General features: G+C 39.0%; 1 protein-coding gene across 8 annotated transcripts in view; it reads left to right on the top strand.

Annotated features, from left to right (window-relative positions):
- Window positions 1-27,200, top strand: part of SRPK2 (SRSF protein kinase 2) — a 204,787-nt gene that overhangs the window by 160,850 nt on the left and 16,737 nt on the right. For all 8 annotated transcript variants that reach the window (XM_079150013.1, XM_079150016.1, XM_079150015.1 and 5 more), the window contains 6 exons: window positions 12,144-12,309; window positions 13,471-13,496; window positions 14,548-14,794; window positions 15,375-15,857; window positions 25,305-25,405; window positions 25,524-25,631. In XM_079150013.1, coding sequence (XP_079006139.1) covers window positions 12,144-12,309; window positions 13,471-13,496; window positions 14,548-14,794; window positions 15,375-15,857; window positions 25,305-25,405; window positions 25,524-25,631 — 1,131 coding nt within the window. The remainder of the gene's footprint in view (window positions 1-12,143; window positions 12,310-13,470; window positions 13,497-14,547; window positions 14,795-15,374; window positions 15,858-25,304; window positions 25,406-25,523; window positions 25,632-27,200) is intronic.

Genomic DNA, 27,200 nt, shown 5'->3' with positions numbered 1-27,200 from the left:
TGCGATTTATCCTGGATTACCTGTTATGGTGTAGTGGAAAATTACCATGAATGATCCTATAGATTAGTATATCAAGGAGATTGTTTGGTTTGCTTGAGAAGAGGGCTATATGGCTAGGAACCCCTCCCCTATCACCAGGCCCAGAGCTTGGACTAGGCCTACCCAGGGGTTCTAGACATAAAATACACACCTCAGTCCAGAATTCCAAAGTAGGAAAAGAATCACAAGCATTCAAGAAGTTTCGTGAATTCAAGAGTTAGGTACCTAGAAAAGAACCTTCCTAGATAGTATAAGTTTGCATACAGGCACATGAGTAAGCTTGTTTTTAAAAAACATTTTAAAAGTTATCAATGGACTTTATTTATGCTGAGGATTGAACTCAGGGCCTCACACTTGCCAGGCAAGCATTCTTCCACTAAACCACAACCCTAGCCCCTCTAAGCCTATTTTATAAAAATTTTGAAGCTTAAATTTGTGTGGTATAAACATCTTGGGTTTTGCTTATGAATTGTTTGCAAATAATTTTGTTTACCCTGCCTATGTATAAATTTCTTCACTTATCTTTTACCTTTTGTGCTGAAGATTGGCAGCTTGTCTTCCAGCATTACAGATGTTATTTGAGAAGGAGGGGTTGGAGAGGGAATGCTTTTTCATTGGCTCATTTCAGTTAGATTGAGATACTTGTACATAATATTATGTTTAGGGGTATATGCATGCTTTTATAAATGCTGTGAATTTTATTAAATAATATATCTATTCCCTTGTAGATTCCAGGTAGTAGCATTTCATTCATCTAACATACGGTAATATCTCAAATGAATGAATAATTTTTCTTTAATGTGGAAGAGGTTATGTGGTGATGGTGAAATTAATGTTACCTGGAGTCATTCTATCCCTAAATGACACTCAGGCATTTGTAACTTTTAGTGGCACCTCTAAAACTCTTTTAAAAAATTCACATTGTTAACACTTGGGAAGACTCTTGTAATTATCTCTGATTAAATAATTAAATATTAAAGAATTTGCATATTCTAACAAATAATAAATAATTTCAGAAATAGCTTCCTGTATGCATTTCACTCAGGCTCCATCATTTTCCAGAACTCTATACTTTCAGAGATGTCTAATACTGTATAGGTCTGGCAGTGTAAGAAGGGGTAGTTGCAGATGAATCATTGGTGTTCATTTTATATTCTAGAATGGCCAGATTTGCCATTCTTATCAAGTGAAGCAGTCTATGAATTGAAGGATGAAGTTCTGTTTCATGGAACTTCTGTGTATAATTGTATAAATAGGTGATTTGATGACTACATTATCCTCACAGAATTCACATGACCTTGTCTTTGTGACAACTGAGAAAGAACTCTTATAGTGTTTGTCATTGGTCCAGAAAAATTTTGATTTTGCCACGTAGCCTTCACTTTGTTCTATAAGTCATATTAATGGAATTAATTTTGTTTTGGGGTGTGTGTGACCCCACCTTTATTTAAGAAGAATATCGTGAAATCGGGATTTTTTAAACTTATAATTTTCAGTGTAATAAATTGTTACATCTCTTAGTTAATACTCTGTATACCTGTGTTTCCTTTCATTATCGATTCAGCTTGTTTTCAGTATTTCTCCCTTTTGGTAGTAGTGGGAAGATCCTTTACTGATAGACCTCACAGTTATTTAATTTCTCAGAAAAAGGCAGGTTAGGGCAATTTCTTAATATTCTTTCACTATTAACCTTTCTTTGCCTTAGTAGCCAGGTGTATCGGACCACCTTTCAGTAACTCTTGTTGCTCTGTCACTTGTGTTACATCACCAGGAATATGGCCATTGAACTCTCCTGTGCTCATGCCTTTTACTTTTGAAGTTCCTTGTATTTTCAGTGCCATAATCATCAGTGAAGACTTATCACCTCCTGCCAGCACCTCTCATAGGCCTCTCTCTGCTTTCCCTGCATCCAGCCCATCTTAATCTAGTTTGTTTTCCTTTCCATTGCCAGTACCTTCTGAAAAACAAGACTTGCCTTATTAGTGCCTATTCCCCACTTACAAACCTTTAGTGGTTTCCATTGCCTAAAGTTTGCTCAGACTTATGAAGAAATATATAGTGATTAAAAACTTGGATTTGGAGTTAGCCATATCCCACTTGACCTAAAGAACTTTGTCCATAATGCTCCTAGCCACAATTTCATGAATAAAGTGGGAATAATTCAGTAATAATGGTACATTCCTCCTTAGATTATTGTGAAGATGTAGAGACACTACTATTAATATTAGCAAATATTTATTCACACTTAGTATGTACTAGGCATAGTTGTGAGTACTTGATGTGGTTTAATTCACTAAATCCTCACAATAGTGCTATAGAATAAGTGTTATTTTCCTGACTTTATGGAAGAGGAAACTGAGGCATAGAAATACTAAGTAATTTACCTCTAGTTGATTTAAAAAGTACTACGTAGGAGAAATGAAACCAGGAAAGTCTGGCACCAGAGCTCAGTGTTCACCATTTTTTGCCAAGCAGTATATTACATATTTGGAATTTTCCTGGGCCTGTGTTCAATAGAAGTTAAACCACTTCTTCCAGAGAACCTGTTTAAGGTTTTCTATCATCTGGTGTCATCTCATATTTCCCCTCACAAACAGTAATTTACATCTTTCAGGTACCCCAGTTTTTCCTCCTTCAAACATGTCCTAACACAATTTTTATTCATAAGTTTTTACTTGTTTCATTTTAGAGTTAGTTTCCTGAAAGTACTTAATGATGAACATCTTGACCCATTAATACATCTTGCTGTTTTTTATCTCTGTATCTTTGTTTCTTTTGTTCTAGGTTGCTAAAAGTGCCATTCTTTTTGTTTTCTTTCCACATGTTTTAAGGTTTAATCAAAATCCTCTGTGACAAAGATCTCTCACCACCCCAGGTGACAGTGCTATTTCTTCCCTCCCTGGGACACCTACAGCCCACACTGAGTCCTTTACTTGATTTCCAGGTCTTCCAGGCTTTCAGGCCAGGTCTTCTCAATCCTGGCACTGTTGACTTTTTGGACTATATAATTTTTTGTTGGGGAGGCCTGTCCTGTACATTGCAGGTTATATAGTAGCATCCCTTGCCTCTATACCCTAGATACCTCTAAATTTTGTCAAATGTTCACTGGGGAGCTAAATTCCCTCTCTTTAAGAATCATAGGGATAGGGTAAAGTGCAAGGTGTATGTGCTTTAGGAACAAGATTTGATTTCATATTCTACTTTGATATTCTGTTTTGTGACCCTGATCAAGCTATTTATCCTCTGTGAGTCTAGTTCATGAGTTTTAAACTTTGGATAATAATGAACAAGTTGTAGCTTTAATATGAAGATTAAGAATAAGGGACTGTTTATGAAGCATCCATCATAGTGAGCAGTACAAACTGGTCATCATGTCTCCCTAACTCCTGTGGTCACCTTGAAGTGAAGGATCGTGTATTATGAGTCACACATCTCTTGTTATCTTTTTTCATATATTAGAGTATACAGAAGTATTGTGGTAGGTTGTTTTTCCTAAATGATGGAAGAAATGTATGTTACCCCTTGTTTTCTAAAATGACTGACTTTTCTACGATTTAAAGGGCTCATAGATATATGTTATCATTTTTTTTCCCCAAAGGTAATGACAAAATAGATTCAACTGCTCTTTTAGGAGTTCCTGTATACTATAATCAATCCTTTGATCAGTTCTTAGCTGTCCCTCTTTAGCCATGCTGTTTCCTGTGCTGGTGCAAAAAAAAGTGCCATCCTGATGACTGTTGGTATGCATGTTGGGGACACACTGTGCATCCCCACCCCCATCCTTCTCCATGGATGCTTCTGTGGCCTCAAGCGTGATGGAATCTTGTGGCTATTTATTTGCCTCCTATCTTTCATGTTAAATCAAGTTAATAAGGTCTATTTTATGTCTATCTCCCCTCCCCCCTTTGAAATTTTAAACATTTGCTCTTTTTATACATGAGGAATGTAACTTCTCATTGTTGTGGTTGTACACGATGCAGTTACACTGGTGGTGTGTTCACATATGAACATAGGAAAGTTACGTTGGATTCATTCTATCATGTTTCCTATCCCTATCCCTGCGTTTTCCCCACTTTCTAAACTGAATAGAAAGGAACTTGTTTGGCATGACTTCTGTACATTAAAAGATGTACCTCAGGTGATGATTTCTTTAAAATCCTTTGGTACCATTTAAAAGTGGTTTTGACTTTCTTATGTAATTCAGATGAAGTTGGACTTTTACTTTTCAGAGCTTTATATTTTAACCACACTGCTCTTTATAGAAATCTTTTAAGAAGGTGACTACTTGCCATCAGTTAAAGGAGGCTTGCTAAGGGCAAGACTCTGATTTTGGTGACTTTATTGTAATGCTGGAACAATTCAGTTATAGCTTATAGCCCTGAACTTTTAAATTATTAGTCTGTTATTGTGATCATATGCTCAGTTTTCATGTTCTGTCAGGCATTGTTGCTTTATGTGCTTTATTTGTATTATGCTAACTATATACCATTGAGGACAGCAGTGTTATTGTCTCTGTTCCACAGAAGATACTGCACAGAGAGGACGAAATTTTCCCCAGCATTCCATAGTTACTCTGGTGATTGGGGACTTGAATCTAGATGGTGTAACTCTAGGATCCATGCATTAAACTGTGGGATAGTGTGAAATATCCTACATAGAAAGATTTGGGGTTATTATAAATCATAGCATATCTGTGAAAGGTGTACTTCCATGTCTGGGGTAAATGATCATCTTGTGTCTTATAGTAAAGCTGGTATCAATACTCCAACATACAGGCACAGGTAACAGCTGTCTGAATAGGAACCCTAAGGCTCAGGAAATAACACCAAGAATTAATAGGATGCATCAAATTAAAAAGCTTCTGCACAGCCAAGAAAACAAGAATGTGAAGAGAGGACCTGCAGAATGGGAGAAAATCTTTTCTAGCTACTCTTCTGACTGAGGATTAATATCCAGAATATATGAAGAACTCAAAAAACACCAACAGAAGAAATAACCCCAGTTAATAAATGGGCAGATGAACTAAGGAGACACTTCTCAAAAGAGGAAATACAGATGGTCAACATATATATGAAGAAATGTTCAACATCTTTAGCAATTAGGGAAATGAAGATCAAAATTACATTGAAATTTTATCTCACTCCAGTTAGAGTGGCAGCTATCAAGAATTAAAATAATAATAAATGCCTGAGAGAATGTGGAGAAAAAGGAGCACTTTCACGTTGTTGGTGGGATTGCCAGTTAGTACAGCCATTGAGGAAATCAGTGTGGAGGTCCCTCAAAATATTAGGCATGGAACCAGCATAAGACCCATTTGTACCACTCCTTGGTATTTATCTAAAGAATTAAAATCATCATACCATACTGTTGCATGCATAGCCATGTTAATAGTAGCACATTTCACAATACTAAACTATGCAGCCAACCTAAGTGTACATCAGTGAATGAATGGATGAAGAAAATGTGCTATATATACACAATGGAGTTTTATTTGAAATCATGTCATTTTCAGTAAAATGAGTGCAAATGGAGAAAATTATGTCATGTGAAAACATCAAACTCAGAAGGTCAAGGGTAGTATGCTTTCTCTTATGGGAAATCTAGAGAGGAAAAAGGAGAGGGAATGGTAGGGGAAAATATTATGAAGATGGAAAAAAGATCAGTAGAATAGAGGAAAGGATTCTGGGGGAGGGAGAAGTAGAGGGAAAAGAGAAATTGTGGGGAATAATACTAGCCACATTATACTATTACCTTGTGTGCATATACACATATGTAACAATGAATCCCCCCATGATGTACAATTTATAATGTGCTAATAAAAAATATGGTGGAAAATGGAAAAGTGGTAGCACTAGAAATCTAATTTTTAAAACAGTACAGCCATTAGTTTTTATGAAATAGGTAGATTATAATATATTAGCTAATGAAAATGTTAAAACCATTGTTTTCTCAAATCCACTCTCTGGGTTGGCAGATCCTGGCAGATTGTTTCCTTTTTATCACTAATTTTTTTAAAATATACTTTTCATTCATTTACCATGTTAATGATATCAGTTGTCCTAGGTATCAGTGAATTCATTGTGATTGAACTAGTATTGTTCAGTTTTAGATGAGAAACTTTAAATTAACAGTCGTTTCTAAGCTGGGCCCAGTAGTGCTCATCTGTAATACCAGCAACTTGAGCTGAGGCAGGAGGATTGTAAATTCAAAGCCAGCCTCAGCAATTTAGGGAGGCCCTAAGCAATTTAGCAAGACCCTGTCACCAAAAAATAAAATAAACAAACAAATAAATAAATAAGTAAATTAACCGACATTTCAATATTGCATTTGTTTGGTGTGGTGTAGTTCTTGTGATTCTGCATAAACTTGCAATTCGCAGAATCCTCGGTCGGCAGCTCACAGTGTGGTTAATGGCTCCCTTTGAGTAGAAGTAAGTCTCCTTTGGGCTCCCTGCGGGCTGAGTGCTGGGTACAGCAGCTGCACCTTCTTTCTTCTTTCAGCAGTACAGCTGCTAGATTTTCTCATTCATTTTCACAAGTTAGAGGAGGTTTCAGAGCAGCATGGCTAAAGACAATATCCACAGAATTTTACTGTCTGAGCATGTGTCTCATTCTTGTCCTCTTTTATTATAACATGTATTTCCCATACTACTTCATTCATGTTAACATAATGGTTTTCACAACCAGTTTGCAGGATTTGCCTTATGTCTGTTTTATTGAGGAAGAGCTTTGCTAGTATGAAATTTTCTGGGCTTGTGGAAAACCCTCTGGTGTTTTCCCGTACACCCACAAGTAATTAATATCTAAATTAAGGACTCCTGCTTGGGGCCAGCCTCCTCTCCTCTGCCAGCCCATCTGGCTGCCTTTGAAACTCCCTTGGAACTTCATTCATTAACTTGTTACCAACAGGATGGGAACCAGGCAGTCTTATTGCCCGATGTCCTGTGTTCAGGTGTGGAAGAAAGAAAGTTCCACATTGTTAACAAAATCAGAACATAGCTTGGAAAGTTGCTCTCATTATTTACTCTTCACAATTACAATTCGAGGCGAAACTTCACTCTCTGGACAGTGATGGGCCAGGGAGATAGCCTTCTAGACTAGGCTGCACACTTGTTCCTCCTTTTATCTGCAAGATTACAGGACTTGTTTCAAGCAAGTCATGTTGGAGAGGAGCGTATTTAAAACAGTAGATGCTATCTGGAATGGCTGATGTTCAGAAAGAAATCTAATCATCTTGTCTGTGTTCCTGATTTTACAGGTGAATTTGAGGTTTAGGGACAGGAAGAGACTTTCTCTGAGCCTGTAGCTAGTTCTTAAATAAGAAACTGAGGGGCTTCTGCCTCCTCCCTTGAATTCTGCACTGCTTCACATGGAGAAACCTGGCACCTGCTTCTGAAGTATGTGATCTAGATTGATGACCCTGCCTCTGGCCTATGTGTGAGTGGTTTGATGTCAGCTTTGCCAGCAAAGGGATCTCTGCAGCTTCTCCTGCTGATACCAAGTATGTTTTTTAGGCAGATGAGAAAAATATACATTGATTTGACAAGTGAAGACAACAGAGGGAAATATTAATGAATTGGGCATAGTGACACACATCTGTAATCCCAGCTACTCAGAAGTCTGAGAGGTAGGAGAATCGCAAGTTCCAAGTCAGCCAGGCAACTGAGGGACATCCTGTCTCAAAATAAAAGGCGTGGAGAAAAAAATTAGTAAAGGTTCCTTAAGTTTAATCAGATTTTTTTAAGGGGACATCTATCTTTGGGCATGCAGCTTAATTCATTGTTTTTATTTTTCCTCTATCATGGTTATTCTGTATACATGGTTGTAAGATTTCTTACCAGTGTTGGTCTAGGATACTTTATTACTTTACTCTGCACTGGTTACAAACAGAAATGCTGTTTTTGAAAATAAATTGTTATTAGCTATAGCTGAAGATTGTTTTTTTAAAGATAAAAATTCAGAATGTAAAGAAATTATGAAATCAGAAGTTTTATTGCTGGGATGTTCCATTTTTAAAAAAAAATCAACACAACTCTTAATATATTAGAGATTGAGACAACTGAGACCAGAGAAGTTTTATAGTAAGTGCCTTGGGAAATTATGGTTATGTAGTCAGTATAAATACAATTCATCTAACTTAGTTCAGTTCTACCATTTGTTCTTAGTCCTGTGTGGTAGACTTTGCTTTTGAGTTTTCTAGGGCATGTCCAATTGTCACTATGTTTCCCCCCTTTTTTAGACATGAAAATGGAAGCTCATAGGGGTTTACCACCTGCGCCGGGTTAAAGAATGTTTGTGCAGCAGTGTAAGAACAGTCTGAGTCTCCAGGTCGTGTTGTAACACCTTCTGCATGTTTCGCCTTTCTTCATTTACTTGGTCCCAGTGGTGGAGTCTTTCCCTTGTGTTCTTTGTCAGACATTATAGCCAGTGCCTCCCAAAGAAAGTTAGCCCCACTGATTGCAATAGCCAATATTTTAAGAAATCTGGAATCTTAAGTTCTTACTGAGAACACTTTGCTTGTCTTGAGACAAGCATTGTTATCATTGGGAACGAGTTAACACATTTGCATACTGAGTCACATTAGCTTTTACCTGTGTAGCCTCCCACACAGTGACACAGTCTTTAAAGGGAAAGAAGCCAAGGTGGAAAGATAAGGGCAACTTGTATATGAAAAGATGGTCAAAAGGTATTTTAGGAAAGGAAATATTAACTCAAAGTAAATTAGTAAATATTTTTACTTTGAGTTAATTTTTGATAACTGAAATTTCAGTTGGAATAATTCTCAGCTGTTTTTAAAACTTATTCAAAATTTTGTTCCTTTATGCTTGTTCATTATTGTAATTTTAAGAATCTATCTTTTTTGGATGTAAAAATATTCCACATTCTTACTCATTTGCACAAGGAAGATACATGAAATGTCAGTGAAGAGCTTATACACTCATTAGCTTATATTCCCTTTGGGAGTATACCCTATACTTTATAGACATACATAATGATGTCCGTCTGACTTGGTTCTTTGACATTCTAAACATAATTTAACATATTTTAATTGAGGTATTAAACAGTAAGTATTCTAAATTAAAAATCTGAAGTCTTTCTTTAGGCTTATTTTTTTCCATTTTACTGGTACTTACTAACAACTTGTCAGTATTTTGATAAGATATATTTGTTTGCCCTTGATTCATCTTTTTTTCTTTTTGATTAGTCACTGCTACCCCCAGTCTCTGCCATGAATTGAGTAAGCTCTATGCGAACAGAAGAACTGTAAGGACCTTTAAGTTGGGGAACTCTCTTTACTGCTGTATATCAAACACCTCATATAGTTCATAGTCTCTGATCAGAGTCTAGCTGATGTTCTTTCAGAGAATTCATGTGAAAATGTGTCTATGGAAAAGTTATTTTATGTGATCATAGATGTTTTAATATCTATGTAATGCCTATTTAAGAGACATAAATTAATTTTCCTTCAAAAATTTCTGTTCCTTCTCACTTTGTAATATTGTTGTGTCATCCTTGAAGGTTATTTAGCCAGCTACAGATGGTAGGCAGACACATTGGGATTTTGTTGGGTGTTATCTAGTTTTGGGTGATACAATGTATCTTCTGCTTATTTCTATTACATTTCCAGTTTCTTGTGGACAAGATGCTTAAATGACTTAATGTTAAAATGGTGATGTTAGTATTTCTAATGTACAAAAATGTGTATTCTAAAAATTAACTTTTATGTGGAAATAATTGAAGAAATTCCTCTCCATCAGAAATATTTGCAGAGAAACATGGGCCTTGCATTGAAGTCATTGGCACTCTGTAAGGTTTTGTTTGGTTTGATGTGATAAGCATGTACATATTTTGGTTCAATATTTACTTTTAATTTACAGAATCAGCTGTAGTGCTATTTAGAAACCAAGGCTATTTTTTGTTTAAATTATATCCTTCTTGGGACTGAGAATGCTTGCTTACCATGCACAAGGCCCAGGGTTCAGTCCCCAGCACCACCAAGCGGGGGAAAATATATACATGTATTTTCCTCCTTTTTCTGAAATAGTAAAAATATATATGCATCATTAACCACTAGGGAAATAAAAATCAAAACTAAAAGTGCTAGTTGGGTATGGCAACATTCCTGTAGTCCCATCTACTTGCCAGGGTGAAGCATGAGGATTGCTTGAGTCCAGGGCTTTAAGAGCAGCCTGGGAAACAGTGAAACCCTGTCTCAAAACAACACCAGCTAAATGAGGATACCACTTCATACTCAGTAGTGTGAGTACAATAAAAAAGTAAGTGTTGGTCTTAATAAAGAAATTGGAACCCTCATATGTTGCTGGTAAGATTGTGAAAAGGAGCCGAGTGTTGTGGCTGAGTCATCCCAGTGACTTGGGAGGTGGAGGCAGGAGATCTCGAGTTCAAAGCCAGCCTCAACAAAAGTGAAGCACTAAGCAACTCATTAAAACCCTGTCTCTAAATAAAACAAAGAATAGGGATGGGAATATGGCTCAGTGGTTGAATGCCCCTGAGTTCAATGCCCAGTACCAAAAAAATTCAACAAAAGAAAACAAAACAAAACAAAAAAAGAATGTAAAAAGGAATAAACACTGTAGAAATCTGTGTGGGTACTTCATCAAAGGGCTAAATGTGTAGTTATCATATGACTCAACAATTTCCCTCCAGGTCAAGAAAATAAAAAAATATGCCCACACAAAAACTTCTCCATATACTTGAACATAGCATTATTATTTTCAGTAGCCTTAAAAAGTGGATATAATCCAGATGACCATCTAATAAATAAACAGAATGTTGTATTCCACATAGCAGAATATGAGTTAGCAAGAATTTTGCACAAGAATGAACCTTGAACATTATGCCAGTTGGAAAATCATTCTGTATCTTTTAAATATCATGTCCAGAATCAGCAAGCACATTCGTGACTGGTCAGGGCTTGGTGGTGTTGAAGGGAGATGGGTAGTGACTACTAAATGGCATGGTGTTTCTTGTTGGGGTAATGAAAATGTTCTAAATTAGGCAGTGGTGATGGTTGCCCATCTAAACAACGTTGTGCGCTTAAGGTGAATTATACATGTGAATTACTTTTCAATGAAGTTGTTATTAAAGAAGTATATATAGAAATTTTCTTCCATGAGCATAAATGATCTCTGTAATATTCCACATTGGTTGCTTATAGAAGGGAGAGGCTGAATAATATTCATTCCATTGTGTATATATCACAGTTCTTTATCCATTCATCTGTTGAATGGCATCTAGGTTGGTTCCACAATCTAGCTATTGTGAATTGAACTGCTATAAACATTGATGTGGCTGCATTACTATAGTATGTAATTTTAAGTCCTTTGGGTATAAACTGAAGAGTGGGATAACTGGGTCATTCCAACTTTTCTGAGGATTCTCCACACTGCTTTCCACAGTGATTGCACCAATTTGCAACTCCACCAGCAACGTAAAAAATGGTGCCTTTTCCCCTAGAGCCACACGAACATCTGTTATTGCTTGCGTTCTTGATAATAGCCATTCTAATTGGAGTAAGATGAAATCTTATGGCATTTACAGATAAATGAATGGAATTGGAGAATATCATGCTAAGTGAAATAAGCCAATCCCAAAAAACCAAAGGCCGAATATTTTCCCTGATAAGTGGATGAAGATATATAAAGGGGGTGGTAGGGTGGGGGTGGTGAGAGAAGAATGGGGGAACTTTAGATTACGTAGAGGGAAATGAGAGGTAGGTATGAAAAATGGTGGAATGTCACAGACATCATTACCCTATGTACATGTATGATTACACGAATGGTATGAATCTACATCATGGACAACCATAGAAATGAAAAAATGTACCCCATTTGTGTACAGTGAATCAAAATGCATCTGTAAAAATAAAATTTTTAAAAATTTTTTAAAAAGTGGAAAAAAAGAAGGGAGAGGCTGGATTCCTGTGGAGGCAAAGGTGGGAGGGTTTTGTTTTTGCTTTTGCTTTTTTACCAAATACCCTTTGTGTCTGTTAAATTTTGTGCTATGTGAATGTATTTTGCAAATAAAAATTAAATTATAAAAGTATTAATAGCTCCTTTCCTCTTTTGATTTTACTATAACTAGGTCCTTCAAGGTTTAGATTATCTACACAGTAAGTGCAAGATTATTCATACTGATATAAAGCCTGAAAACATCTTGATGTGTGTGGATGATGCATATGTGAGAAGAATGGCAGCCGAGGCCACTGAGTGGCAGAAAGCAGGTGCTCCTCCTCCTTCAGGGTCTGCAGGTAAGGGAGCTAGCTGATCCTTCTTCATTTCAGTTGCCTTGAGGGCATTGTGATATTGCAAAGTTGTACATTGATCGCAGTTGAGTCAAATATGTATATGCATATTAGGAACTTTTTGTAAGAACTTGTGTGCTGGAAATAACTGGAATGTTTTCTTTAGAAGATGTTCCAGTTACATGATATATTAATATTTGAATTACTCACCTTTGTGTCCTCCATTTAAAGACCACCTAGATTCTTAACTGTTGCTTCATCTGTATCTACATTTTCTTGTGTTACCCACTTCTCTAGGGAGGAACGTAGAGTAACCATTTTCTTGTGGCCAACCTATGGTCATGGGAAATTTTTTTCTAGCTTCAGTTTGTTAGGATTCTCTATCAGTCTGAATTTATAACTAGTGCATTTGGAATTAAATATGAAAGACCTAAGGGGATAGATAGGGAAGAAGACATGTAACTTGAATGTTGGCATATAGGGGTGGTTCCCCACTCTCCCAAATTTCACAGAATTCAGTACTAGTAGTGTTGGCATGGTCTTTTCACAGGTGTACAGGGCTAACACTCCTGTGACTACGGCTCTGGGGAGATGTGTCCTCCCTCACTGCACCTACTGTCTGCTATAAGGGTGTTACTTTAGATCATAGAAACAGCCTGTCAAGCTTTTTGGTGCTGGTTAGGGGTCTAATGTGATTTGGAATCGTTGCTGCAAATTGCTGTGTATTACTAATAGAATTTCTATATGATTTGGTTTAGTTTATTTATATAAAGTTTGCCAAGTGAATTTCAAAAGTAAGATATATGTATTCTCATCTAAATTGCTCATTATCTATAAACAAATTTGGCTTGATGACTATGATTTGTGAACTCTTCATTTTCTTAAATTGATAGGGGATGCTTGAGATTGACTCTTTGAAATGGATTGGGTTTAATTTTACATGAATAAGAGAAACGACAGTATGAACAACTTTTGCTCTGCCCTTTAAGGATCAGTCTTTTGAGTTGAATAAATTTTCTGTGGATCCCTACAATAAAGAAACTCTTAATTTTTAGTAGTTTTGAAGTTGGATATTAATAGATAATAATCAATTCATTTTACAGTTTGAATTACCTAAATGTGTGTGTCTGTTTTCCTCTAACATCCATTTTATTTTATGTGTTTTAGTGAGTACGGCTCCACAGCAAAAACCTGTAAGTACTTAAGTATCTACTTAAATTCAGCATGTCAAAAGGGACTCATTACTAAGCTTTTCAAATGATAACAAATGTCCTAATATATATTAAATTAAAAGTAGACTTGTTTATAAATGCTCTGTATACTTAAATATGTAAGACTTTGTCTTAAGTTGAAGTGATTTCTGCCTAGTTGGAGTCATCAAAGCTGTTGAGTCTTCCTTACGCACTTTCTAGGTTATTGTGGGCAGTCTCCTGAATTGTGAGGTGATGCTTAAGGGTTGGAAATGTGGTTATTTCAAAATCAATTTACATTACTTCTCACTGGATTCTCAGTTACCTATTCTTCTGACACTGATACTCTAATTTTTTTTCTCACATAATTGTTTAAATATGAGAGAGTATTATCTATTTTGTGGGCCTGTCGGAAACCCTGTGTGCAGCGAAGCAGCCCTCCTTTTGGAATGGAAGTTCCGATATAGGAGGAGCTCTGAGACTTTGGCTTCCTGGCCATGTGGGGAGCCCGAGTCATTCCACAGTGCTCTCTAGTCCTGTGAAATGCTGAAGGTTCCTATTTCCTTTGCTTTCCAAGTCAGGTGGCCATAGCTGAAAGCAGGCAAAAACTCTGGCTTTTTGATTTTTTACCTTTTTACTTCATGGGCTCATTTCTTAAAGTTCATGTTGTTTTGGATGTTGATAACAGCTCATTGTGAGACAGACTCAGTGAGTGCTGTTGTCTACCTGTTTTGGCAGACATTTCTTTTCTGTCAGTAAGGAGGTGAGAATTATGTTACTTTGTATAAAGCAGCAACAAATAAAACTTTCAAGAAGAGCTTCTTGTTGAAATCCAGGTGTTTCAGCGATTCAATTCTCCTAGAGTTGAAATGATGAGGAGGTATACTGCTCTGAGGGTAAGACCTGATAGTAGACACAGTACCACAAGATAATCTCTCTTTGCTAATGAACTTAATTGATTGTTAGTGTTTGCCATACTGCCAGCACTTGTACTGTTATATGGTGCTTTGCAAAGAAGCCAACTGACCTATGGTATTTTCTTAACATGTTGTAGATAGGAAAAATATCTAAAAACAAGAAGAAAAAGCTGAAAAAGAAACAGAAGAGGCAGGCTGAGTTATTAGAAAAACGCCTTCAGGAGATAGAGGAATTGGAGCGAGAAGCTGAAAGGAAAATAATAGAAGAAACCATCACCTCCGCTGTACCTTCCAATGAACAAGATGATGAGTACTGTCCAGAGGTGAAACTAAAAGCGGCAGGATTAGAGGAGGCAACCGAGGAAGAGACTGCTAAAGACGACGGTCAGTGGCACCCGGAGTCAGGGTTGATGGGGTCTCAGGAGCAGTCAAGTCACCACAGAAGTGGGCTTTGTGCTGCTGCTTTGGATACTAAGGAAGAGTCTCTCCATCTCCTTATTGGATAGTATGGGAAGCAGCCTATTTAACCTGTACTTCATTAATAAAAATGTATGCTAGACATAGTTAACTTTGCAGAGTAGTTTTTATTAAAAATAGAAAACACCATGTTTCTATACGTGCTAATAATGACCCTTTCTTTATTTCGTGATTAATTTTTTACCTAACACACTACAGACCTTTTTCTCAAGGTTGAGGCAAGAGTAGAAATTGAAACCCAACTTTCCTTATAAAAATTATTTTCCCCCAAAGCTGACTTCCTCTAAGGAGACTAGACCAATTGTTAAATAAGTGAAAAAATAAGATTTAGAAAATCTACAAGGTTTACCCTGAAAGCCAAGAGGTGTTAACTCTTGGTGTGGTACATAAATTAAGCACTTTAAAAAGTATGTCTTGTCAAAGGAGATAAGTACCTAGAGTGCCTCTGTGTCAGAGAGAGTAATTCTTAACTCCTGAACTTTTTAAGGCGAAGCTGAGGACCAAGAAGAGAAAGAAGACGCTGAGAAAGAAAATGTTGAGAAAGATGAAGATGATGTTGAACAGGAACTTGCGAATATAGACCCTACATGGATAGAGTCACCCAAAACCAATGGCCATATTGAGAATGGTCCTTTCTTACTGGAACAGCAGCTGGAGGACGAAGAGGATGATGAAGACGACTGCCCAAATCCCGAGGAATATAACCTTGATGAGCCCAATGCAGAAAGTGATTATACATACAGCAGCTCCTATGAACAATTCAATGGTGAATTGCCAAATGGACAACATAAGATTCCAGAGTCACAGTTTCCAGAGTTTTCCACTTCATTGTTCTCTGGGCCCCTAGAACCTGTGGCTTGCGGCTCTGTGCTCTCTGAGGGATCTCCACTTACTGAGCAAGAGGAAAGCAGTCCATCCCATGACAGAAGCAGGACAGTTTCAGCCTCTAGTACTGGGGATTTGCCAAAAAGTAAGTGTCCTTTCCCATCCATTGTCTGCTTTTACTGGCCCCAGGGTCATGCTTTTGACAAATGCTGTGAAAGGTGCTAACTGGTGGTGGTAAAGCCATGTACATGTTTCCAGCCATTTTAGTTTTATTGTTTTTATACTCATGAACAAGCAGTATGCTTTAAAAATTTATTCTGTGCCACTAGGCTTTCTCTTACTCTCTGCTTATGAAATCCCATTTCTGAGCTTTTCTTATTCTTTCTATATTTAGTCAGTGACATCTAACATTTGCAAAAACCTTGAAGGTCTAGCATCCTTGTAGCTTCCTACAGTGCATTAATTTAGCTTATAATTTGTGACCTCTTTCATCTGACAGTGTTGAATTTAGTTTTTTTGGCTTGTTTTTATTTGAGAAAATATCTTCCTGCTCTTTTGCTGTATTGCGAAAGAAGAGTCTTATTTTGATAGTTGTCCCTGATTATAGAACCCTGCTATCAATAACAATCCCAAGGTTATAATTTCATAATTTTAAAGGAAGTGACATGATTTAAACATGAAAATAGGTTGTAGGTCTGTCTACCCAGGGCCCTGTCTTATTTCAAACCCTTATTTTGGGAGCAAATGCCATGTGACACATGCTAAGTGACTTCAGTAAGTGAAAACTGGGCTCACATTTGATTTCCATTCTGCCTCACAGTGGAAAAGCTCAGAAACCTCCTCTGCTCCCTCTACTGATAGGAGTGCTTAACACATGGCAAGTAATTGATGAGCCAGCCCTACAGGCAGCCCCAGAGATTCTGCATCCCCTTCCCTCCAGAGGCTGACAGCCTGTTCTCTGAGGAAGCCAGCCACACCCTTGTTACTCAACAGCTGAGACTAATCATTCTAGCATGTGTTTTCTTAACTTGGTGGGACATGGTTAGCTCCCGTCACTTTTTTCCTGGCCAAGGGAGTATTTGAAGGCTTCACATGGAATGTTGGTTCATTTCTAGGAAAAGCAGCAGTGGGAATATACCTTCTCTGCTTTTATTATTATTGTTGCAGCTTAATTTTAGATTTACTCATAGATTCATATAGAAAGGAATTTGCAAGGAAGCTTTTTATTATTTTGCAAGCAACAATTTGGGGCAGTGGCTTCAAATACATGCAATTAAGCTGGGTGTGATAGTGTACACCAGTAATCCCAGCAGCTTGGGAGGCTGAGGCAGGATGATCTTGAGTTCAAAGCCAGCCTCAGCCATGGCTAGGTGATGAGCAACTCAGTGAGACCCTGTCTCTGAATAAAATACAAAATAGGGCTGGGGAGGTGACTTAGGGTTGAGTGCTCCCGAGTTCAATCCCTAGTACCAAAAAATAAAAGTCAAATATATGAGATTAAGCTGGGTGTGGGGGCTCATGACTGTAATCCAGCAACTCAGACTGAAGCAGGAGGATCCCAAGCGGGGAGTGTGAGGCCAGCCTTACCTACTTAGTGAGACTTCTTAAAATAAAAACAGTCCAGCCAGGTGAGAAGGCACTTGCCTGTAATCCCAGTGGCTTGAGAGATAAGGCAGGAGGTTTGCAAATTCAAAGCCAGCCCCAGCAACTAGTGAGGCCCTAAGCAATTCAGCAAGACCCTGTTTCAAAATAAAATATAAAAAGGACTTGGGGATGTGACTCAGTGATTAAGTACCCCTGGGTTTACTCCCTGGTATAGATAGATAGATAGATAGATAGATAGATAGATAGATAGATAGATAGATAGATAGATAGATAGATTAGATAGATTAGATAGATAGATAGATAGATAGATAGATAGATAGATAGATAGATAGATAATTGAAAAGGTCTGAGATATAGCTCAGTAGTGAAGTGCCATTGGAGTCAATCCCTAGTACAAAAGAAAACGAAACAAAAACCAAGATTAAATCCCAGCTCAAAACAATAGCTATGGGACTTTGATTTCTAAACCTCCCTGAGTCTCTGTTTCTTCCTCTATCAAAGGAAATCAGTGGGCACATCTAGGATAGTTTTTAGCTTCGAATCAGATGCTACCTATAAATGGTTTAGGTAAATAAATGATAAATAATATGTAATGACAAATAATGTATAGAACATTTCTCAGTGAAGGTACCTTGTTGTCACAAACCCTGGCAGGGGACATGCTTACTGCTACTATTGCCATGTTGTCCCTGTCAGAGGCCCAAGTGAGTTTTAAGACTTAGGACAGTTTCTTGCTAGTAGCCAATAGATTCTGAGCACAGGCCTCCTGGTTACTGGTTCAGTTTTGTCCACCACATTATAATTCACATTCACATGGGGGAATTAGCAGATATACGTTTAGGCTTGAAAGAAAAAAAAGTTTCTGTGGAAAACAGAAGTATGGGGAAATTTAAAATTGTGGTAAACGAATGAATGAATGAATGGGTGAGGAGAGAGAAACATTCTAATTTAGGCAAAATGTAAAATCCTGTTGGAGACATTATTTAACTCAGAGCATGTTGCTTGAATTTAAAATACACTTGGGCACTCCATCAGAGAGCTGTGCCACAAACCTTTCTTTCCTTTTTTTTTTTTTTTTTTTTTTTTTTTGTGGTGCTGGGGATTGAACCCAGGGCCTTGTGCTTGTCAGGCAAGCACTCTACCAACTGAGCTACATCCCTAGCCCCACAAACATTTCTTGATTGACACAGGTTGTGCTGCCGCCCCAGCCTGTGTTTCACAGCGGGGTGGGAGTGTATAACTCATACTAGAGCTGCACTCCACAGACCCTGCTGCCTGGCCCACCTGAGTCTCTGTCCTCCTCCTGCTTTGCGGGCTGCACTTGGTCCTGCTGTTTCCTAGGGCAAATCCCTAGTCTTTTTCAGCAATCCTAAGCATTGATGTTGCCTTGCTCTCTGTGCTCAGCCCATTCCTCTGACACTCCAGTCTCTCTCTCTAAATGACCTGAGCCTGCCCATGATTACAGCAGCCATGTGGCATTGCTGACCAAATCCCTATTCATTCACTCAACTGTTGAGTCCTGGCAGTGTTGTAATCCCTGTTGTGAGTACTGAGGATAATTGTCTACAAACCAACAGTGCACCTGCCAGTGCAAGCCAGCTAGTGTTGTGAACTGCTGTGGGTAAAGTAGGCAGTGGTGTGGAGGGCTGCTCTAGATCTTAGAGAGAGCACACCTGCCTGACACAATAACCTTTGTCTAGAGACCTGAAGGAGGGAGGAAGCAAGTCCAGAATTCAAGGACAGCACATTTCTGGCAGAGGAATCTTCCTCTGCTTTCTATGCTGGAGATCCATTTATTCAACAATGTTCAGGATAGCCTGATCTCTTTAGTCACAAGGGGACTTCAGACATATAGAAATCAGAGCACAATTTGCCCTCTTGACTGACTAAACCTGCTGTATTCCCTTGATGATCCTTGATGCTCCCTCTTTTCTGTCATACTCAGTAGTTCACCTTGTTTTGCCAGTCATACCTCCTAAGTGGAGTTCCTTCTTGCCTTGGCCTTAAAGGGAGGATGGTCATTGCCTGCCTGCACTGTTACAGAGACTACCTTCTGATCTCTTGGCTTTGTGTTCTTTCTAGTTGCCATCCCCAGTTGTCTTTCAAATTGCACTTTTAAGTCATGGCTAGACTTAATTTTGGTATTAATACAAATCAGATCATTTTACTTCTGTGGTCACAATTTTTTACAACTCCCCATAATCTTGAACAGTTGTCTCCACAGTGGGGCATATGTGTCCATGAGTAACCAGCACCATCCACTGAAATGCAGGAATTATAAGAACACCCCCCGCCCCCCCTCTATTTTTTGGTACTGAGGATTGAACTCAGGGTTGCTTACCACTAATCTGTATCCCCAACCTTTTTTTATTTTTTTTGAGATAGGGTCTTGCTAAATTGCTGAGGCTGGCCTCAAACTTTAGATCCTCTTGCCTCAGTCTCCCAAGTTGTTGGTTTTACAGGTGTACACCGCCAATGCCTGTCACACCTCTGTATTTAAAAAAATATTTTGAAAGAACAGTACTTCTAAATACTTCAGTATTTGTCTCCTGAGAGATGAAAGGACATCTTTGTTATAATAATAGTACCATTGTCATAAGTAAGAATATAAGTGATCTTATAATATCATCTGTTAATCATTATATGCTCAGATTTCCTCAGTAGTTCCTTTTTTTTTTTTTTTCCCTGTGCTGGGGATTGAACCCAGGGCCTTGTGCTTGGGAGGCAAGCACTCTACCAACTGAGCTATATTCCTAGCCCCACTCAGTAGTTCTAAAATTTTTCTTTTTTCTTTTCCATGATCCAGTATATGACAATATATGTATCTCCTCTTGGGTACTTGCTTCTGTATTCCCTAGCAGACCTTTGCAATCTTTCCTCTTTTCCTACTGACTATACTTAGTTGTATGGTCTTTGCTCATTTGCTTTATCTTCTCTTCAAAGGAATGTAAACTCTTTGAGGGTGCAGTAAGTTTTTATCTTTGTATCCTTAGCACCTGTATGCTAAGATAAATATTTATCAACTAATAATTGAAAAAATTAGTGCTTTCTGATTATATTTTATTCTTTATCTTCTCCCACATTTTTCTTTTTTTTGCGGTGCTGGGGATTGAACTCAGGGCCTTGTGCTTGCAAGGCAAGCACTCTACCAACTGAGCTATCTCCCCAGCCCCACATTTTTCTTTTTACAATCAAAATTTACTCCAACACATTACCAGCCCTAGAAGCCCTGTCTATTGCATCAGGTGAAAGTGGGTGGTCTTGGGCTGGAGATATAGCTCATTTGGTTGAGTGCTCACCTCACATGCACAAGGTCCTGGGTGCAATCCTCAATACACACCCACACACAAAAATGGGTGGTCTTTTTTTCATTGTCCCCTACTTCTTACCAAGCAGAACTTTTCAGTGTTAAATTCTGGGGATGTACCAGAGCAGGATCTTCTGATGCAATCATTTCTGTGGAGGCACTCCATTTTGGTTTCCTGCTTGGTCATTCTATAACCACGAACAGCCTCCCCCATGTGGGAGGTGTTTTTTATTTCCCACACTAGGCGGGTATGGTCTAGAGGCTTATAGTCAGTAAACAGGTACTACACGAGCACAAGGCAAGAGAAGCAAGCTTTATTGAGAATTTGTATGGGTCCTTCTCATTAGAGCACAGTGCATGTACATGAGGAAGTAATACAAGAAAGGTTGGAGTCAGATGGAGATGTGTGAAGAACTTAAATACCAGGCTAAAGGATATAATATTTTTCCAGCATAATTTGACAGCCATTGACCGTTGAGAAGTGGGGAAGGATTCCTCTTAGGGTATTATTTGCCAGAACCTTGCATAGATCTTGAGTCATGTCATCTGAAGGGCAGAGGTCCCACAGCAGAGTGGTCTTTGTTTTTTCATACAGGGTCTATACTGAGTCCTTATATCATCATCTAGTCACTGTCAGTCTTTGTCTAGGCTGCACTGTACAGCCTCCAGCTCTTATTCCCCAGGCCATTCTTGTCTAGCAGTCCACAGACACCTTTTTTTCTTTTTTTTTTCTTTTTTTTTATTTCATATATGCTTTTATTTATTTATTTTTTATTTTTATTTTTTTATTGTAAACAAATGGGATACATGTTGTTTCTCTGTAGATGGCATAAAGGCATACCATTTGTGTAATCATAAATTTACATAGAGTAATGTTGTTTGATTCATTGTTATTTTTTCCCTTCCCCCCACCCCTCCCACCCCTCTTTTCCCTCTATATAGTCCTTCTTTCCTCCATTCTTGCCCCCCTCCCTAACCCTAACTCTAACCCTAACACTAACCCTTTCCTCTCCCCCCCCTCCATTATGTGCACAGACACCTTTTTAAAGTGTATGCCCTCATGTTTTCCCCACATCCAAAATGACCTAGTATGTACTTCTCACATAGAGCCATACCCTGAGTTACCCTTGGGAAGCTGATGTCCCCTGCAGTGCTCTGATGTGAGGTGCTTTGTCTGTACCATTCATACTGGCTTCTTCCTAAAGTATCTCAAAACTCTGAATTAATTTCTGCCTCTTTTAAACTTACTTACTTACTTACTTATTTATTTATTTTTATGTGGTGCCTCTCGCCTTTGCATTTCCTTCTGTCTTCTGCTTAGAACTTCTCCCTTGAATTCAATTCTCTTCTTGAATGTCAGCTCAGAAATGATCTCTCCTGAACATTATCCTCTTTATTGTCTATCTCCCTTCTTTTATTCATAGCATATGTAGTTATCTGACATGATGTGTGAATTACTTACTTTATCGCCTACCATTTACAGGTAGTATGTGAGTTTTCTAATTTGGAGTGTATCTTCTTCATGCTGTGACTCTAGTGCCAAGATGGCACCTGGCATACAGAAGGGACTTAGTAACCATTTTATGAGCAAATGGGTCAGTTGTTGACAGTAAATCTCCTAATTTTAGTGTTTCCTTGGGTCCTGACCCTCCTCCAGATAGAGAGGATATTTATGTCTCCCTTGTGGAATGTTCTAAAATTGAAGGATGGGCTGAGGTTGTAGCTCATTGGTAGAGTGCTTGCCTAGCTCATGTGAGGCACTGGGTTTGATCCTTAGCACTACATAAAAATAAATAAATAAAATAAAGGTCTTGTGCCCATTTACAACTAAAAAAAAATATTAAAAAATAAATACAAAGAGGGAATGCATGTTTTTTGCATGTTGCCTTGCTCATGCAAAATGGCGGCTGTGTCATGCTGAGGCACTGCTAACTTTCTTTTTGCTAGTTTATAGGATAGACTTACCAGTGTTGCCCAGAGATTGACTTATCAGAAGGTGACCTCAAGGCCCCAGCCATTCCTGAGGTGAAATCTTCCCCCTTATTCTCTACTTGGTGGAAGCAGAGAGCAATTGTAGTTTTTCATTTTGGAAGAGACAGCATGAGTCTGTCATTTGTGTTAGCATTATCAGTGAAAAGGAAGAGCTCTGACAGGTTGCCACAGTGGCCACTTAATCAGGGGAGGCGATCTGATTATATGCAATACAAAATTAGAATGATTATGCAGCAAGTTTGAGCGTCCCCGTGTTTACCAAGCCTTTTGGAGTGTTGCATTCAGGTCCCGTGGCACAGGAGCTATCATACTGATAGAGGAGATGAGAAACATAAACACAATCTATTTTACCTCCTGTTGTGTTCTTACACAATTAAATTATTTCAATGAATTACCTAGTATCATTTAGCTCACATTCAGCTCTTATTGTGAGCTGAAAAACTGTTTACAAACCTGAACCTGGAGGATACTAGCATGTCACCAAAGAGATTTTGTTTAGTGAACATAAAAGGAAGAATAGCAAATATAAAGAAACTGTATTTAAAGATGAGGCAATGGTGTCTTCTCTAGTGTAACTGAATTGTGTGGCTCCTTGGAGGTGTCTTTAAAAACAAGAACTAGGAGTGGGTGGCAGATTACAAATTGCCTCCTTCTGCATGAGCACCCTCAGATAAAAGCCAACTCAATTACCTGTTTTCATGGAGAAAAGAAATCAAATCTTTTGGTTAAGGGAGGCCACAGAATGTCTATAACGAAGCTGCATCCTCTTCCCTCATAAACCGTGGATCTAGTGTTTGGAAGTTGTTTGGAAAGGGGAACCCACTCTTGGGCTCCCGGCCCCTGCCTGCTCTTTGTTCTTCCACTGACCCAAGAGGATGACTCAGTTGGTCACAGCAGAGTGAAGCCCCAGGATCTGGCCATTCAGCCCAATGCTGCCTTAACACTCCTGTGTTTGTTTCTCTGGGAAGGGGTGATCTCTTCCATTACCTCCTTTCCTGAAAACTGAGCCACAAAGAGTTTGACAAATGCCAGTCTTAAAACTTATAGGTGTTGAAACCTAGATTTGAATCTAGTTCTGCGAACTTCAAATTCTTGTTGATTATCCTTGATTAGATGATAGGAGAGATTCATCTAGCAGTTTCTAGTGTTTCCATTTATCTGTTGGATTGGCATTTTATGTTTATCACTCTTCTTAGCCCCTTATACATTTCTGCCTTCCCTCATGAGTCTCTGCTACTTGCTTTCTCATCATTTTCTGAGTCCCTGTGTTTATTTTCCTCACTTCCTGCCTGGCCTTTGGTTATGTGCCACCATGGATTAGCTTTCTTATAAAGAGGGTTGCAGGTGTAGGGTATGCACCAGGAGAGCCTCTGTGCCTGACCGGCCTGGGTTGATCCATGAACTTGAGAACAGGTCTTGAGAGTTCCAACACTGGCCCAGATTCTCTCAGCATCATGTAGAGCCCTCCTTGGGAGCCCTGTGGGTACTGTGGGCCTTTGCTACAGTTTACCTTGCTCACAATTAGCAAGGCTGACCTTCCTCTCTTTGGTTTTTGTCAAGGAATTGAACCTCCTCAAGCCCCAAAGTTCCATAATTCAATGTACCCAAAAACTGTTGTAGTTGATGTTAGCAGTGCTCACCTTGTGAGTAAGCAAAAGGGCTTTCTGGGGTGGTTGTTAAATGCCCTATTTTGAGCAGGCTTTTTTAAATCTGTAAATACCATTTCAAAATTACTTCTATAATAAGTGAAAGCCCCAGTTACATTTCATTCTTACCAGAAATCTGAGCTGGTAGGGTGGTTTGAGATTTGATGATGAAGATGCTGACTCACTTTAGGGTATTGTCTCTGGGCCTCACCAAGTTCTTTTTCTTTGTCCGCTGCCTCTTTGGTTAATGGTGCTTGATATGTAGGCACGGTTTGTAATTATCTGAGAAACTTTCTGGCTCCAGAACTCTTGGGTAGCCTGGCCTTGTGCCTGATATGAAGAAACCCTCAGGGTCTCCCTGCAGTTGAGTGACCTAAGTGGGTGACAGGTTCATGAGTGACCTCCTAGGTTGCCTTTATGGCCCAGGCCATCTCAGGAGATGTCTGTTCTAGAGTCTTTCTTGTCCATAATTAAACCAGAATAGAGTAGTTCTTTCTTTACTTTATATTTGTTAATTAACTGTCATCTAGCCCTGTGTGTGCTCAGCCCAAGCAGGAACTACAGAGGATGCTGTGGATACAAGTACCAGGGGCCTGGTGGTCACCCGTGTCAGATGAGCTGTGTGTCAGTAGGAAGTGACTGCCCGCCCGCCGATGGCAGTATTCTGTTTGCCTCTATTTTCCTTGTGGTAATGCAGCAGTGAGTTAGATACGGCCCATGAGGGACTAGCTTTGATCAGATGAGAAGCAGCCACAAAAATACAGTCAAGGAATAGAGCAAGGCTGGCTAGTCATAGGGCTGAAACAACGGAATTAGGGATAAGAGGAGGTATGTTTGGAGTCCTCTGAGCAGCCAGGTTTACTCTCCTTTGTGGAATATTTTCCAGAAATGGAAACAAAAATTTTTAATTGTTGAGTTCAGCTAAATGGTCATCATCTCTTTTTTTCTAAAGAAGGAGGTGGTCTGTCTTGGCTAACACTGTGCTCACACATGCAAACCCATTGTCCCAGTCACTAACCTTGCTACTGTTTGCTCATGCCAGCAAAAACTCGGGCGGCTGACTTGTTGGTGAACCCCCTGGATCCTCGGAATGCAGATAAAATTAGAGTAAAAATTGCTGACCTGGGAAATGCTTGTTGGGTGGTAAGTAGTTTTCTTTCTAAAACATTTTGGTCATGATTCTGTGTGAGAAGACACTTTTTTTTTCTTCCCCCCTTTTTCTGTTCTCTGTTGCTCTGGTAATGCTTCTGTTCCTTTCCAGCATAAACACTTCACAGAGGACATCCAAACGCGTCAGTATAGATCCATAGAGGTTTTAATAGGAGCAGGCTACAGTACACCTGCAGACATTTGGAGTACAGCATGCATGGTAAGGATAGCCTTTGCCATTTTCTTCCTTATGAATTGACTCTTCCCTTTACTGCTCTTGATGGGGCATTCTCCCTGGGGCACAAGATCTGTTTTTCTAAAAATGAAAATTGTCAACTGTGGAATGGATGAGGGCTAGGAGATTGCTGCCTTAGGTGTCTTAAGAATTGGAAGAAGTCTACCTGGATGCAGTAGCATATACCTGTAATCCCAGTAACTTGGGAGGCTGGGGCAGGAGGACTGCAAGTTTAAGGCCAGCCTCTGCAGTTTAGCAAGACCCTAAACAACTTAGCAAGACCCTATCTCAAAATGAAAAAGGGGTGGGGATGTAGCTCAGTGGTAAAGTACCCAAGTGTTTTTTTTTTTTTTTTTTTTTGTGGTGCTGGGGATTGAACCCAGGGCCTTGTGCTTGCAAGGCAAGCATTCTACCACTGAGATGTATCCCCAGCCCTTAAAGCACCCAAGTTTAATCCCCAGTACCAAAAAAGAAGGAAGAAGTCTCCTCAGTTGTGCCTAGGATTTTTTTTTTTTTTTTTTTTTTTTAATGTTCTACAAGAGATGGTCTCTTCTTCAGGTCATTTGGGGTGACACAGGGCTTTCAAAGTTGTGCAGAGCTTCCCTGTCATTCAGGATGGTTGAGGATGTGGGGAGACAGTCATCCCTTAGTATAGGGTTGCCTGGGACTGGAAGGTTGAAGCCCTGCCAGGTGACTAGCTTCTGCCAGGTCAGTTGAAGATGCCTTTATGCCCCTGCTGATGAGGAAGGGATTTCCTTGTATGCTAGTGTGTGATCTCTTTCTCCATAGAGTCAAGTCTAAAGACTGTTTTGGCTAATTGCTCCGGGGAGTACTGTCACTTCTGAGATAGTAGTAGTGGTTCCAGGTCCCTTGGGTCAAGTTCATTGCCCTGGAGAATGTGGTGATGCTTTCCTGGGGCACTGGAGGCTACTCCTTTCACCCTGGAGTCATGACAGTGGTTGGGTCTAAATGTAACCCAGCCCCACCAGTGCTCATTTGTGCCAGTGCCCTGCATCCATGAGCCAGTTTCAGTTTCTCTCTTGCCCTATTTCAGTTCAGCATGTTCCTCTAGTGGGCCTGCATTGTCATTCCTGAATTGAAAAAGAAGGTGGGGAGTGTGGAGTTTCATGCTTGTCCTGTCATTTTTTTATCCAAATTTTTCTCTGATTTAATTTTTTAGTTATTTGAGGTTAATTTAATAATTCTTTTGAATTTACTAAATTTTACATCCACTAATATCAAGTAAAAACATTGTGTTGGACTGACAGGACCAGAAAATAAGAGAAAGTAGATGATTTGTGTTTTTCAAGCCAGCATCATCTGAGACCACATTATGGCAAGGTACTTCTAAAACACCATGCATTTCTGTTTCCTTGTTGCTCTGATAGATAATACCAAATAATTTTAATGTTACTGAAAATTTCAGTTTTTAGTGAGTATCAAAAACCAAGTCCTGCCTTAGTAAGTTATGGACAGGAATGGTTGAAAGAAGTGGCAGTCATATGGTAGTTGCTTTGAATTTAGAGCCTGCTGTGTGGAGAGGCCTTTGCTTGT

Source organism: Sciurus vulgaris (genome assembly GCF_902686455.1).
Source record: "Sciurus vulgaris genome assembly, chromosome: 8".
In the NCBI taxonomy this organism is placed as follows: domain Eukaryota; kingdom Metazoa; phylum Chordata; class Mammalia; order Rodentia; family Sciuridae; genus Sciurus; species Sciurus vulgaris.
This window is presented reverse-complemented; position numbering and strand designations above follow the sequence as displayed.